This window comes from Chaetura pelagica, unplaced genomic scaffold (genome assembly GCF_000747805.2).
Source record: "Chaetura pelagica isolate M959 unplaced genomic scaffold, ChaPel_1.0 scaffold120, whole genome shotgun sequence".
In the NCBI taxonomy this organism is placed as follows: domain Eukaryota; kingdom Metazoa; phylum Chordata; class Aves; order Apodiformes; family Apodidae; genus Chaetura; species Chaetura pelagica.
The window spans coordinates 321,742-335,797 of NW_009951952.1; the positions used below are offsets into that span (position 1 = coordinate 321,742).

The following is a 14,056-nucleotide window of genomic DNA, read 5'->3' on the forward strand; positions in this document are numbered from 1 at the left end:
GCTAATGAACTTACAGTACTGAATAGACAGCATCATTATTACAGCAAGCCTTCCTGTTGGAAAAGTGAAAGGTGTCATATGCCAGTCAGCTGATAACAAGGAGCTAGAAGCAACAGCAGAACACAGAAACACTGAGGCTTGGTTGGTACTGAAATAATACCGAATAAGTTTGTGTCCTTGCAGGCCTTGGAAAGAATTTTTTTAAAATAAAATACAAAAAATATATCTTGGGCTGATGTCAGCTTGTGATGACAGAAAAACAATAACAAGCTCCAAAACACATGTATTTGCATACCAGAGGAAAATTATCCTGAGTATGAGAAAACATGCCATCTCAGGAAGTCAGAGTGTTTACTAACATTTACATTTACATGTTTACTAAAAACACAGACTTGTAGTAATTAAACAAAATCAGAGAGACTTTAAAATAACAAAAGAGATCATTACAATAATTCTTCATAATTAAAAAGTCCTTTGACTGTTTCAAATAGTTTCCACTTCTTTGTCCTAGGTTAAGCTAGAACTTCAGAGCAATAATGTAAGATATAGGTCTTTCCACTGAGAAGACTCCACATAGTCAGTTCCTTAACATTTCACAACACTGCAGCAACAACACTTGACCAGCACAAAGGAAGGACAGTATAGTGGAGAAACACATGACCATATATGACATGAAAGCTTCTCTCATTAGCACTGCCAGCTTCAAGTGCTGGTGAAACTGCACCCTAAGGTTCTTTCACTGGCATTTCCAATGCATACTTTTATTAAAAATTTCCTGGCTTTAGGCTACTTCTCTATTATGACTTTGAATCAAAACAACATAGACATTTAGTAATTTCCATGGTATAAGACATAAGGTTTTACAGCCTTCTTCCTACAGGCAAAACGAGTCTTACTGTGTAGTCGTCATATAAAATATAGACCACAAAATAAAGAAAAGGAACTGAGCTATGGCTTGTATGTCCTAGCATTTTTTTGTGATTGTTTTATAGAATCTGCTGTAAAATATTCTGCAAAAAATGTTGAAGGAATTGCCCAAATTTGAGTGATATAGTATACACACACCCACAAGACAGATATGCATAATAAGTTTGTAATAGGATACACATTCCAATGTCTCATTTTGATTAAAGGATATTCCCTAAAGCACTGACTATGCCTCTCCCACCACGTGATGCTTATAGACTCTTTACTTTGGCCAAGAATGTTCGCTTATTCAAGCATGCAATAAAGGTTTCTTTACCTTTCTGAAATGGCCTTCCCATGTTACGAGCAAGAAAAGGATCCAAATCTACACAGAACCAAAATAACTGGTTTCTCTTAACTTTGAACTGAAGAAATATTCTCCTTGTGGAAAAGCTCCAAAGCCTTTAAGACATGGGTGAAGTTTTCTACCCACTGGTAGAGTTTTATGTGAGTCCCATTTACCTTGTCCTTTTCTGACACTTTCTTGCTCAAATCCTTGCACATTTAATTGAACATAGACACACATTAATGTCAATTAAGACAAAGAATAAAACACTGAACATTGTAGAAAAGGAAGAATACAGGTAAGAGGAGTTTTTCTGTAGTAATAAAGCACTGATGGTTGGGCACTTTGCAAATGTGTAATTCAAATAAATATGGGAATTTCTGGATCTCACTTCTAAGGAAGAATAATAATATGGCCCTGCTTGAGCAGGAGTACAGATAAGACAAGCTCCAGAGGCCCCTTCCAACTTCAAACATTCTGTGATGTTGTGATCAGGTCAGCACTGAATCCTACAATCAGACTCAAAAACTTATATCCCAGTTTGCCTCTCATCCTAGCTGGCTCTGGAAACCTTCAAATACAACCCTAACTTACCGTGACTGAAAATTGTATGAACTGAATCTCAGAAAAGATGGTAGGCTTGTTTTCACTTGGTTTTGATGGTTAGTATCATCCTGACATCCAGTCTGGGAATCAATCAATTCCTTAAATGGGCCAACCCAGACGGAACTTAACAGCCAGCCAATAAACATCCATGTAATGAAGCCAAGCTCTGTCACCTCATTTGTCAGACTGAAATTTTTCAAGTCAGGCAACACTTAGCACCAAAGTTACTTAAATCAAACAATTATAAAATGCATTATCCAGTTTCTTCGCACAAATTCTGTGGTGACCATACTATTTATCTACACCGAGGAAAATGGGCCGTTTTTTTTACTACTGGGGAGGTTTTGCACTGCAGGGCTGAAGTCCTCTGTAAAAACAATACCATCTTCATTTCCAATATCGTTACACATTTTTTCCCCTTGTCAACCCAAGGCTGGTATCTGTCCAGGAGCCTCAAAACCAATGACAGGCATTTCCTCTGCAAACCTTTCTCTTCTGTTGATGCACAGGATGATGCAAATATCACAAGGGGACAGAACCAATCTAACACACGCCTAGCCATATGGTAATGTGTACTTTATTTGCATTAGTTCAAGGCATCATGAGGAAATGAAACTGAGTGGCTGTGCAGTTATTTCTAAGCCCACCAGGAAAAGTCCGAGATGCATTTCAGTGTTGGTCCTGGCTGGGCAGAGAAGGCTCTGGAGGTCACTCTTACCTTCCCCAGGAAATGTCTGCGGTACAGGTTGGCTGTAGGGTCACTCTCCAGTTTCACTTTACCACTCCAGGGAAAGGGTACATCTGACAGAGTTGGACTCAAGCTGGAGAGGTTGTGGCTGGTCCCTTCAATCCAGTAGCCCCCAAACTGGGGTAAGATAATGAGAGGATATGGCCATCCTTTCTGTAATACCTATTCAAAAGGGCAGAGAATGTGAAAGCTGGAAGACCAATAAGCTGAAAGGCAAATAAGCTGAAAGGCAAATAAAGTCCAAGGAAAAATGGAGGAGAGCAGTGCTAACTCACTTCGTGGATGCTGGGGTAAGGTATATACTCCTCTTCTGTCTGAAATCAGAAGAGACAATTAGCAAAAATGCATGGCATTGTTTAGAGTGTTATATGCTCTCATGAAGGTGCAAGCTGTGCCCTAACCTTAAGGTTAGACTCTGTTTCCCAGGTCTCAACGTTATAATATACAACTTTGAGAACAGTAAGTTTAGGAGACAGAGCTCATCCACCTTCCTCCTTGAAACTACACAAAATACAAGCACGCAGATGCTGAGCAGATGTTTTTCTGCAGAGATGACAGGAGGAACAATAGAAATAGCACCATGCTTACAGCATGATCAAGGTTGTGTCATCATAGCTAGACCTGTGGTATACAACTGAGCAGCACTGAGACACAGCTGTAGGAATATGAGGAGTATCTGAGTAGCTTTATGGCAGTTGGATGCCCCTTCAATCACCACAAAGACCACTGACTATCTCTTTTAGAATTGAGCTATATCAATTATTTATCTGGCTTTTTATTTTATTTTTTTTTAAGTTTATTCCAAGATTAAATGCAAGGTCAAGTTTTATTTTAAGGTTACTGTGCCTAAGCTGAGAATGAAAGAATGAAGAGGAAGAATTTAGAGTTAAAGATGGGAATCTGTTCTTTTTGGCCTAATATTGAGGAAAACAGACCAGCTTTCAGTAGCACCTATGAGTCCTCAAGCAGACTAATAAAATAGATAAAGTGGTATTATAGCTCTTAAATTGAACAATATCTAAGATATTTCTTAGTCAAAACTGAGGTTGTTAATGATATTAAACACTTTCTGGAACCACTTAAATTTGAAAAAGGGAAGCATTGATTCTGTTTTCACTGCATAGTTTTATCCTCTTGTGTCACAACATAAAATAAAACAGGCAAGTATTTGTGTGTTCTTTGGCTGTTTGTAGGCATTTGTAGGCTCCCTGTTCACTTCAAGATTAAAATTCACTGCAAGCCAGGTCAGTTATTATCTGCCATTCTCAGCTACTTAGGAGGCAACAATGACTTGGTCTGACCTTCAAAGGAGCTGGAAGAGAACATCTTTGTTCATCCAGACGACTGCCCTGGAAACAGAAAGTCACAGACAGTGAATCTTATGCTTTTTCCAGCCTGTTTCACTTACCTTCTGTGTCCTTCTCCATATTTCCAATATGATTGTTTGGTATCTCTCTGTAATCTTCTATCTTACACAAGTTTAGAAGTTTGGAATAAACAGGAATAAAGCTAGAACTTGGCCAGTCTCTCTTATTTGGCACAAAAACTGAAAAGCCTCTTCACCTTACATGTCTTAAAAAGCAGAAAGCTGGCAGAAATAAAAAAGCAATCTCCCTCCCAAACTGATTTTCTCATTTAATTCTCTCATCTCTTCAGGCTACTTTATTTCCTATCCAAAGCAATAAAAAAAAAAAGGAAGAGGTAAAGACAGAACACAAAAGAACAGTATTTTTGGGTGATTCATTCCTCTTCTACTCTTTCCTCTCCCCTAAAGATATTGTCAGGCAAAGCACAGAGAACTTCCAACGCCCCCTGCATGGCCAGGGACACCTCCCACTAGACCAGATTGCTCAAAGCCCCAACCAACCTGGCCTTGAACACTTCCAGGGAGGGGGCAGCAAAAACTTCCCTGGACAACCTGTTCCTGTATCTCACCACCTTCACACTGAAGAATTTCCTCCTAATGTCTAATCCAAACCTCCCTTCTTCCAGATTTAATCCATTACCCCTTGCCTTATTCCTGCAAGCCCTTGTAAGGAGCCCCTCCCCAGCTTTCCTGTAGCCCCTTCAGGTACTGGAAGGCTGCTATAGGATCTCCCAAGAGCCTTCTCCTCTCTCCAACTCTCTCAGCCTGTCTTCATAGGAGAGGTGCTCCAGCCCTCTGGTCATCTTTGTGGCCCTTCTCTGGACTCATTCCAACAGCTCCATGTCCTTCTTATGTTGGGGGCTCCAGAACTGGACACAGTGCTCCAGGTGGGGTCTCATGAGAGCAGCGTAGAGAGGGAGAATCACCTCCCTTGACCTATTGGCCATGCAGCTATATTTTATACACCATTAGCGGCTCCTTAATGGAGTGGCTAATCAAAGATTTTAGACAGGACAAGCAGCTCTCAACTTGTTCAGAAAATAAGCAGGATCTTATTTAATAACAGCTATGTCTATGCATGTATTCTACAGTGGAACTAGCTTGTAGACTAGTATCTGGTAGAAATATGTAAATCTGAGTGGAGCTTTACAGTGGTGATGTAAGAGGTGCAAGAGCAAAATTTAGGGCCAAAGCTCAAGCCATATAGGGTGAAAAAACCTGCTAGTATAGCAACAATATTAACATTAAGCAATACTAACATTCCATCAAGGATGGGTGGGGGTGAGAACAAAAAAAAAGACATCTACTACACATAAAAACAAGGTTATAGGAAAATGACAAAACTTATTCAAAGAACCTGAAAATGAGTCATAAAAAAGCTAAACTGTCAGGAAATTATGAGAAGCCAGACCTTGGGCTCATAAAAAATGCACAGTACCTTCAAAGAACTCTAGACACTAGATGAAAACCGATATGGGTAAACTCCAGGGCAAGAGAGATTAGTAGAAGATGTGTGAGGGCATTGTAAGTTTGAAGTTGAAGTCAAACACACAAAATAGAAATAACAACAAATTTTAATTGGCTAAATATAGAAACACAGTAAAGCAAGTGAGGAACAACCTGCAGATAACATAAAAACAGCAAAATAATTATTCTCACAGAATCACACATGGAATCACAGAGTGGTCAGGTCTGGAAGGGACCTCTGAAGATCATCTAGTCCAATCCCCCTGCCAGAGCAGGGTCACCCAGAGCACATCACACAGGAACGTGTCCAGACAGTTTTGAATGTCTCCAGAGAAGGAGACTCCACAACCTCTCTGGGCAGCCTGTCCCAGTGCTCTGTCACTCTCACAGTAACTCTTTATGTTTAACTTGAACCTCCTATGCTCCAGCTTCTGTCCATTGCCCCTTGTCCTGTTATTGAACACGGATGAAAAGAGACTGGTCCCATCCTCCTGACACCCACCCTTTAGGTATTTATAAGCATTTGAGTTCCCCCCTCAGTCTCCCCCAGGCCAAACAGATTCAGCTCTCTCAGGTTTTCCTCAAATGGTAGATGCCCCAGTTCCCTAATCATTTTTGTGGCCCTGTGCTGGACTGCTGCCAGTAGTTCCTTATCCTTCATGAACTGGGGAGCCCATAATTAGATGCAGTACTCCAGGTGGGGCCTCACCAGGGTAGGATGGAGTGGCAGTATAACCTCCTTTGACCTACTGGCCACCCTCTTCTTAATGCACCCCAGGATGTCACTGGCCTTCTTGCCTGCAATGGACCACTGGTGGTTCATTTCCTTTACTATATTAGAAGAAAAAAGCTTGCCAAAATGTCTATAGGGTGACACAGGAACAAACTATAAAAGCTGAACTATGAGAAGTTTACAAACCCCCCCAAAATTATATTTTTTTCATCTGTATTTTTAACAGAGGAGCCTGAAGAAATATCACCTTCTAACTATTCTTCATAGGGAAACATGAGGATATCTGTTTCGAATTGCCATGTCAGTAGACAGCACTGACAAAAAGAACAACAAAATACCAGGACATGGTGGGTTGTGAAATTCAGATGGAACAAAGGCTGACAAGTGATCTTTACCTTTTGTGGAGGTAGCAGTACTCATTTTGCATTTTGGCAAGTCATAAGGCTGAGAAAACAAAGTGCATTACATGTAAGTGCAAATGAATGTTTTAATGATGTGACCTGCATTTTCACTTGTCAACCTAGAGTGTTGGGGGCTCATGTGGAAGGCTAGGTCTTGAAACAGGGGTGTCAGAAACAGTTATTTGGGACAAGAAAGCCCTATGCTCCATCAAAATGGGATTGAAACAGGAGGAACATGTAGGTACAAAGCAGTCTCAGCCTTCTGAAATAAACTGTGGAAACTTACAGGACAAACTTACTTTGCACCAGAGGATTTCTGCACATGGAAATGCAGACTGAAAACTGCTATTTTTTTTTTAAGATCAATCTCCCCTTCCCTGGCATTTTTTTACAGATCTGATAACTGCAAAACATTTCCAGTTTCAGAGGAGGTTTTGATAGGAGACCACTATCTCTCAGAGGCCTGAGGGAAAACTTCTGGGCTGCTGTAAATGAGTTGTGTTTGTATTGAAGCCTCTACAGAAAGCAGAGGAATGTGCCAGAATGTTCCATGACTCTGTTCTGTTAAAGGAGCTCCTGGTAGCCTGCAAGCAGAAGATGTAGGCCTAAATCTACCAACCTTTCCTCTCGACTGAAGCTTAAGATAATGGCAAAGATCTCAAGCAGCCCTGGCTGTATAGTCCATAGCTTTACTTCAGAGGGTAACCAGGATTGCACGGAATTTACAGCATAAGTTGTTGAAGTGTCAAAGCATGGGCACAACAACTGGCTAATTATCACTGTCATTCCTCAGAAGGGAGAGGCACAAACTATAGCAGTCTCAACCACCTATTGAGACACCCTTCTCATTCAGTCCAGTCTGGCCTGCAGCACTGCCTTTAAGGAAAGTCTTTCCCTGACTGTCTCCCTAGGTAGCTTACTGGAGACAGTATCAGACTGAGAAGGAAACACCTGGCCTGAGGATGAAAGAATGGACAGCAGAAGAAAAAGCTGTCCAGACTCTCAGTTGGGCCCAACATGACATAGCAATGCTATGACAGCAAATTTTTTATGAGGAAAGAGCAACCAATGCCTTGAGAGGACTAGTTCAAAACAGACAACTTAGATTAAAAGGGAATACAGGAAAAAAAACCCTTGAAGGTAGTTCTAAGAAAATAAGACTGAAGGGTGTCTTGAAACTTGTACAAATGCAAAATAGAGGTAGTGAACATCACATCATAAAAGACAAAAGCATGTAAATGAAGAGGGATCGGTTATGCAAGTATGAGAAGACCTAAAGCACATGGATTTATTGACTGAAATAAGATTTGCTTGTTTTTCAACTGCTTGCACTGCAAAGCAATCTAGGAACAATGCATTCCTATGTGTCCTTACCAATTTACTGTGACTTCACTACATCTGTATGCATAGAACAATGTGGCCAGTGGCACATTTATTTCAAGGAATGATTATTGAGGTAAAAAAGAAAAAAAAAAAAGGGGGGGTAATTTCATTCCCAGATCTTGGGCACAGGTTTCAGTTTAAAAAGAGAGCACTATTTTACCTGTTAATTTATCACACATAATGTGAAACAGCTATGTTAATTTTCAGGCCAATAATTATACTCCTATCCTATTATTAAAGTACTCAAAAACTAATCCAATACTGTGGCTCTGTTTTTATTTTACAGGGAAATGTCCAAGTCTCCCGCTTTGCCTTTCACACAGTTGACTGCTAACGAAAATCCCAAGTATAATTTTCAAGAATGATTCAACCAATCTAAAGGATAGCCAGAGTCAAATGGAATGAAAGGAAAAGCGAAAACAAATGAAAAAAGAATAAATAAATGCAGTAAAAATATTAGGAACAATCACAACTGTATTTTGGGGGAGACTTTTTTTTCTTTTGGAAAACATCTTTCTTCCATTCTTTCAAAAAATTGCTGTCACGCTTAACCAGTAGTTATTAATTCTCTTAGTGCAAGTCAGGTGAAAAAACAGGCTAAATTAAAAAAAAATATATGTTATGGAGTCTTAACAACATTGGAAATGCTCATCAGCTCTCTCTGTTATATCTCTGAGAAATACTGCAAATCTTAAGCAATGTAGTCTTCCAGTAAGGGACTTCTGACAATGGTTCTTCCTTACAGAGATTTCAAAAGGCCTGGAGAGGATTTTCATACCTTTTAACACGTGCTTGAATGGAAAAAGCAGCTCTGCACACTCAAGCTTACTTTCTACACAGAGCTAAATAAGCCAGGCACATCTATAGAGTTTGTTATTCTAAAGCACAAATAATATATCCCAAACATAGATTGAGTGTCAGTTTCAAGGTCTGTGACTGTCTACACATAAGCATATAGAAGATACACCTTTAGCTTCTCTTTCCCCCACTTCTCCCTTCTACTCTGCCAAATAGTTCTTCAGTCTCACAACTTTATACTCAGCACTTTGCTGCTACCTTCCAACTCCTCACCTTTACAGTCCCACCAAAGTCTTGCATTTTCCGCATATCCATAAGTTGATGACCTTTTAATTCCTGCACACAACAAAAGGCCAGCTTTTTGTGTCATGTTGCATGTTATGTTAGGCCAAAGTTAACCACAGTGTTATAAAGAAGGTGCACCAGTCAGAAAATACTGACAGTCTTTTGAGGATGCTTTGAGTAAGAATGCTTTGAGATGCTTTAAAAACAGATCCTATGAAAAATTTAGCTTTAAGGATTTTATTGTTAGATTTATCACATTATTATATTACTACCTCCTTATTTGACAGGGCAGGGATGAGTAACCTTTTACTCTATTTTATTACATAATATATGAAACTAAATGTATGTATCTTCATAAGAAAATTAAGCCAGCATCCTTCTTTCCTGAGCAAGAAGGTCTACATTAGTTATTTATTAAACCTTGCTAAATGCAGTTGCGTTAACACCCCATTAATCACTTGTCATTAGCAGCTGCTCCCCAACAGAAAGTTTCTTGAAGATGCCAGAAATACCTTAATGCAATCATGATTTTCTCTCAGAATTATACTTCTGCAAAGGAGAGATATATAATAATTTGTGTCTATTCCTTCCATTGTGCTGGTTGGAAAAATGAACACGTGAAAATGTTTTTGAAAACCCATTTAAGACTAAATATTGGAATTTGGACCTACAAGAGCTAAATGATCTGCAATTCCAAATTAAAGGGTACTGAGAGTGACATGACAAGAAAAACAGAAGCTGATCAGTTATTTGGCTATAAGAATTAAGAGATGTCAAGGTTTGACAAAATAACCTCTGCTTACCTGCATTTTTTCAATCATCTCAAACAAGTCCACAGTCTGTGAAAAAGACAACAGGGAAAAGATTTGCAGAAGCTAACGCTACGTTCCGTGGTAATCCAGATATTGAAGGAGCCTACAGCTCATTCCATGTTTTGGCACAGAAACTACTTGCTCGCTGAAAGACAAGATGGAATCATTCTTTCTTAACTGACAGCATGGGCAATACAACTGGCCAAACTGTCTGCAGCTTGGGTGACAAAAGCTTGACCTGGAACCTTATCAGAGAGGTATCAGGAATTTCTCTCTCTCAATGGGTCAGACTACTGACTTGATACAGTGCAGCATAAGAAATTATTAAATGAACAATTTTAGGATTCTCACAGAAGTGGGCAACTAAAGCTGTAAAACATGCATGCACACAAAAAATTTCTTGTCAATTATATCTTCTGCTCAAGAAGGTGGCACATTCCAACCCCGAGCCAGAGAAATATGGACTGCCTTTACCTTGTTGGGGAGAGCAGGAACAAGAGTACATGGAAAGCCTTGGGTGGTAGTGTCTATAACATCACTAAAGCAGCACACCCTCTCCTCAGAACTCCTGCAAGAGACAGAGCCAGAAGGGAAGAAAAAAAAAAATTAAAAATAATAATTTTATATAATTTATATATATATATACATATATATGTAATAGAAACTTATCTTGAAGAACTCAAGATGCCAGTGCTTCCCTACAGTGCTTCCTTTGCCTTCTGCTGTCTTCTGCTTACTCTTCCTCTCCCCAGACCATTTCTTGACTATGAGTAAACTATCATTCCCTGTGGGACTCCCCGAGCTGTCTTAACTTACCACTTGCCACTTGTAAACATCCCGAAACTAACGGCAAAACTCTTCTGGCCCTGACTGCTCTGTGTTCACACACTATTTTCCTCACAACTATGTAAGTGCTGAATGACTTTTGCTAAGTTCCTCCTGTATCACAGATTTGCAGCAAAATAAACACAGGACTCACAAGAAGCTTAGGAATCAGATCTCAAAACTGAACCATAATAAAAGAGCTGGAAGTTCTGAAATATTGATGAAATCTGCATCTAGAGGTCAGCCTCAGTTGCCACAGCCTGCATATTATGTCTCCAGGACAGGAACATAACAAGAGATGATGCCATGATAGAACTTATTAGACCCTGTAAGAGAGATAAAGGGATGATTCTGTGTTAGCACTGCTGGTAAAGTGTGCACATTAGATGGGCTTTTGCCTGCACATCTTCCTTTGAAAATGTACTACTACTTTGTCTTCTGCTGGAGCAGCAGTGTATACAAATAGCAGCAGCACTTATTTAGATAAAACAAAAAATAACAAAAAGAAAGCTGTAGTTTTAAATACATATTTAGCGCATTGCCCATCGCACCATGAAAACTCTCACTGCTAGCTGCAGCTCTTCTACTGTTGGTTAATAAACTTTCCCTGCCATTCACAGTTTTTACTAGTAGTCACAATTGAGGTTCAAGTCATGATGAAGGTCACGCAGGCAGGGCTGAAAGCAAAGCCCAATTTTCTAATACAAGAGAGAAGACTCATCTATGAATTGCTATCCTCTAGGTGTTAGATGCATGATTCCTCCTGCTTCCATGCTAAGAGATCAGTATCTGTAAGTCCTGCAGACTCTTGCTTTGAAACCACTGGCTACATTTGCTGTTGTATGGAAGTGGAATGTATTTTTGTAATCACGAAGCTACAGTATCACAAGCCCCAAGAACCTATATGTCCACCAGCTCTCTGACAATTCACATTTTATTTTAGCAGCCCAATGGTACAATGTACCTTGTCGATAGGCTGATCTACACAAAGTAGCTCAACACTTCCACTCCACAATTCTCTCCTAAAATTCAAATGAGAGAGATCTGCCTAACACGACTAATATTAATTCCATAATGTATATGGGACGGAAGATGCAGAAGTTAGTCCTGACATCCTCAAATATTGGAATAGTTAGATGGCAAATGTATTTTAAATTAATATTATACCAACACAGGCTTCATCTCTAATCTTACTCATTTACTTGAAGCATGTTTGGGAATAATAAAATTTCTTGTCTGAGGCAGTACCTGAAAGATTTTTATTCTTTCTTTCAGAAATCTGAAGTTTCTGTTCTGTGAGCCCTAAGGGAAGACCTTTATTTGATAATTTGTCATTTTCAGAAACTACCCATTTCCAGAGAAGTGTCCTGGCAAAACCTTTGTGTAACTGGATACCCTAGGGCCTTGTTGCATGCTACAGCATTTTTCTTTGGCATGTCACTGGTTTGAATTCTGAATCATTCAGTAGAGAGTAAAATACACACCTGCATCATGGAAATCTGGCAGCTTCTACATGAGATCAATATGGCCAGTCCTGCCCATCCTCTCTCACCATAAAATGATCTCTATACTTTAGACTGATCAGGGCACTTCATGCAGCAACTTCTCCTTACTATTTAATCCTAGAACAGACCTATTGACAAAATTATTCCAACAGATGCCAAAATTATCGGTCTTATCATACATTTAGAGAAGTTATCAATTCTGTAATTATCCCAGATGAGGAATGTGCTGAGAGACTTCAAAAAGCCAGGAGAATTAGTTAGATGTTATGTTATCTTGTACAAAATGTCACAAACATTTGGGGCTATTGTAACTATTGCTTGAAAGTTCATTTTTTAATTATGAACTTCTGGAAGGAAAAGCACAAAGCTTTATCTATAGAAAGAGAACATATTTCCTTTCAAATTTGAACACTGAATTTTTTGACCACATAAGGAAAATACTATCTTTATGAAAAAGAAAAGCAACCCTGCAAACTGACAGAGGAATGTGTATGTGCAAATGTATACTTGTTGAAGCTTAATTTTTAGAAAATGGCAACAGTGGAAAGCGGAGATCCTGGGAAATGCTGAAGACTAAACTAAGACTTTTCTAGTGACAGTAACTAGTGAATTAATTTCAATAAGGTAGCCAAACTAAAACTAGGCAGTGCTGATCCACTGCTAAAGGTTCCAGAAGGAAGAAGCAACTCTTCAGACCTCTAAGTCACTATCTCCACACACACAACTCTGCTCATGTCTTGTAATCTCTGCCTTGCAGCATCCTCTCCTATTTCAGTCCTGGGATCTCTCTATATACATCTCTCTCAACAGTATTCCCATCTGCTACAGTTGGGCAGGTTGACCAAGTCAATACAAATATTTGTTCTGAGAAAAACCACAAATTGTCCTTGACAGATTTCATACATCCTTTCATTCAACTTTCGTAAGTATTCCAGAGGTAAAGGGGATTTCACTATAAAGTGGCCTGAATTAGGTAATTACTTTCCTGAAAGTTCACAGGGAAGCAGGTGTATAGCTATTATAAAAATCTTTGCTAATCTGGAAGCCCCTTCCAGTAGGAGAAACAATATGGCATGATTTGCAGGTAATTATGGAACAACAGTATAATAACTGGCATCCCAAGCTGATGAGTAATTCTCACAACAAGAGGCTTATGTGTTTATTAAATCCCTCACTAGAAGGGATAGGTAATTAAAAAAAAAAACACAAAACCAACAACTACAGGCACTCTGAGACAAGAACAGGCCTGAAATGCTCATACCGAAAAACCTGGGCAACCGCTTCACTTGGGGCAACAACTTCTGCTCTTTCACTCCCTTGTTTCTCCCTCAGAGGCACGTGTGTGCTCCATCAAACACGTTATCTAGGTACTCAGTGAAGACAGCTGAAAACATGACACAAGTAGCTGTACTCTGCTAACACCTACGGCTTTGAATTTTACTCACGGATTCCTAACATTCAAGAGGAGGAACTATGAAAAAAAAAAAACAAACAAGTAACTGCTACAGATGAGAGGAGGTTTGTGTTCAGCTGGCCGCAAACTTCCCAGCCCGCAGACTGATTTCCCAGGTAAGGAACCACGCTGGAGCTGCACTCCCCTTCCTGGCTCCTGCCTCTCCCGTGAGGAATGCTGCTCCAACACAGGGGCAATCCCAGCTCCCCGCTCAGAGCTCCCTCAGTCTCTTCTTGCCCCGACAAGATAAGGTGGGCAGGGCGCCGAAAAGACCCAGAGAACCCACCTAACTCCCTTCCTGCCGCGCACTCCTCCCCAGGGCAGGGGAAAGGAGAACTCCCGAGGGAAATTAACCCCGCCCGGCGTCCTCACTCCCACCTCCCGAGAAGTCAAACCGGGAGAGCTCGCCCACGGCAGCAGGA

At 40.0% G+C, this 14,056-nt stretch overlaps 1 protein-coding gene across 1 annotated transcript in view; it reads right to left on the reverse strand.

Annotated features, from left to right (window-relative positions):
* The window catches only part of LOC104389786 (rap1 GTPase-activating protein 1-like), a 35,992-nt gene extending 26,114 nt beyond the window's left edge, over positions 1 to 9,878 (reverse strand). Inside the window, 4 exon segments of the mRNA XM_009998830.1 lie at positions 2,577 to 2,768; positions 2,882 to 2,920; positions 3,908 to 3,955; positions 9,843 to 9,878. Coding sequence (XP_009997132.1) covers positions 2,577 to 2,768; positions 2,882 to 2,920; positions 3,908 to 3,955; positions 9,843 to 9,860 — 297 coding nt within the window. The 5' untranslated portion in view covers positions 9,861 to 9,878.
* Between the last annotated feature and the right edge of the window lie 4,178 nt (positions 9,879 to 14,056).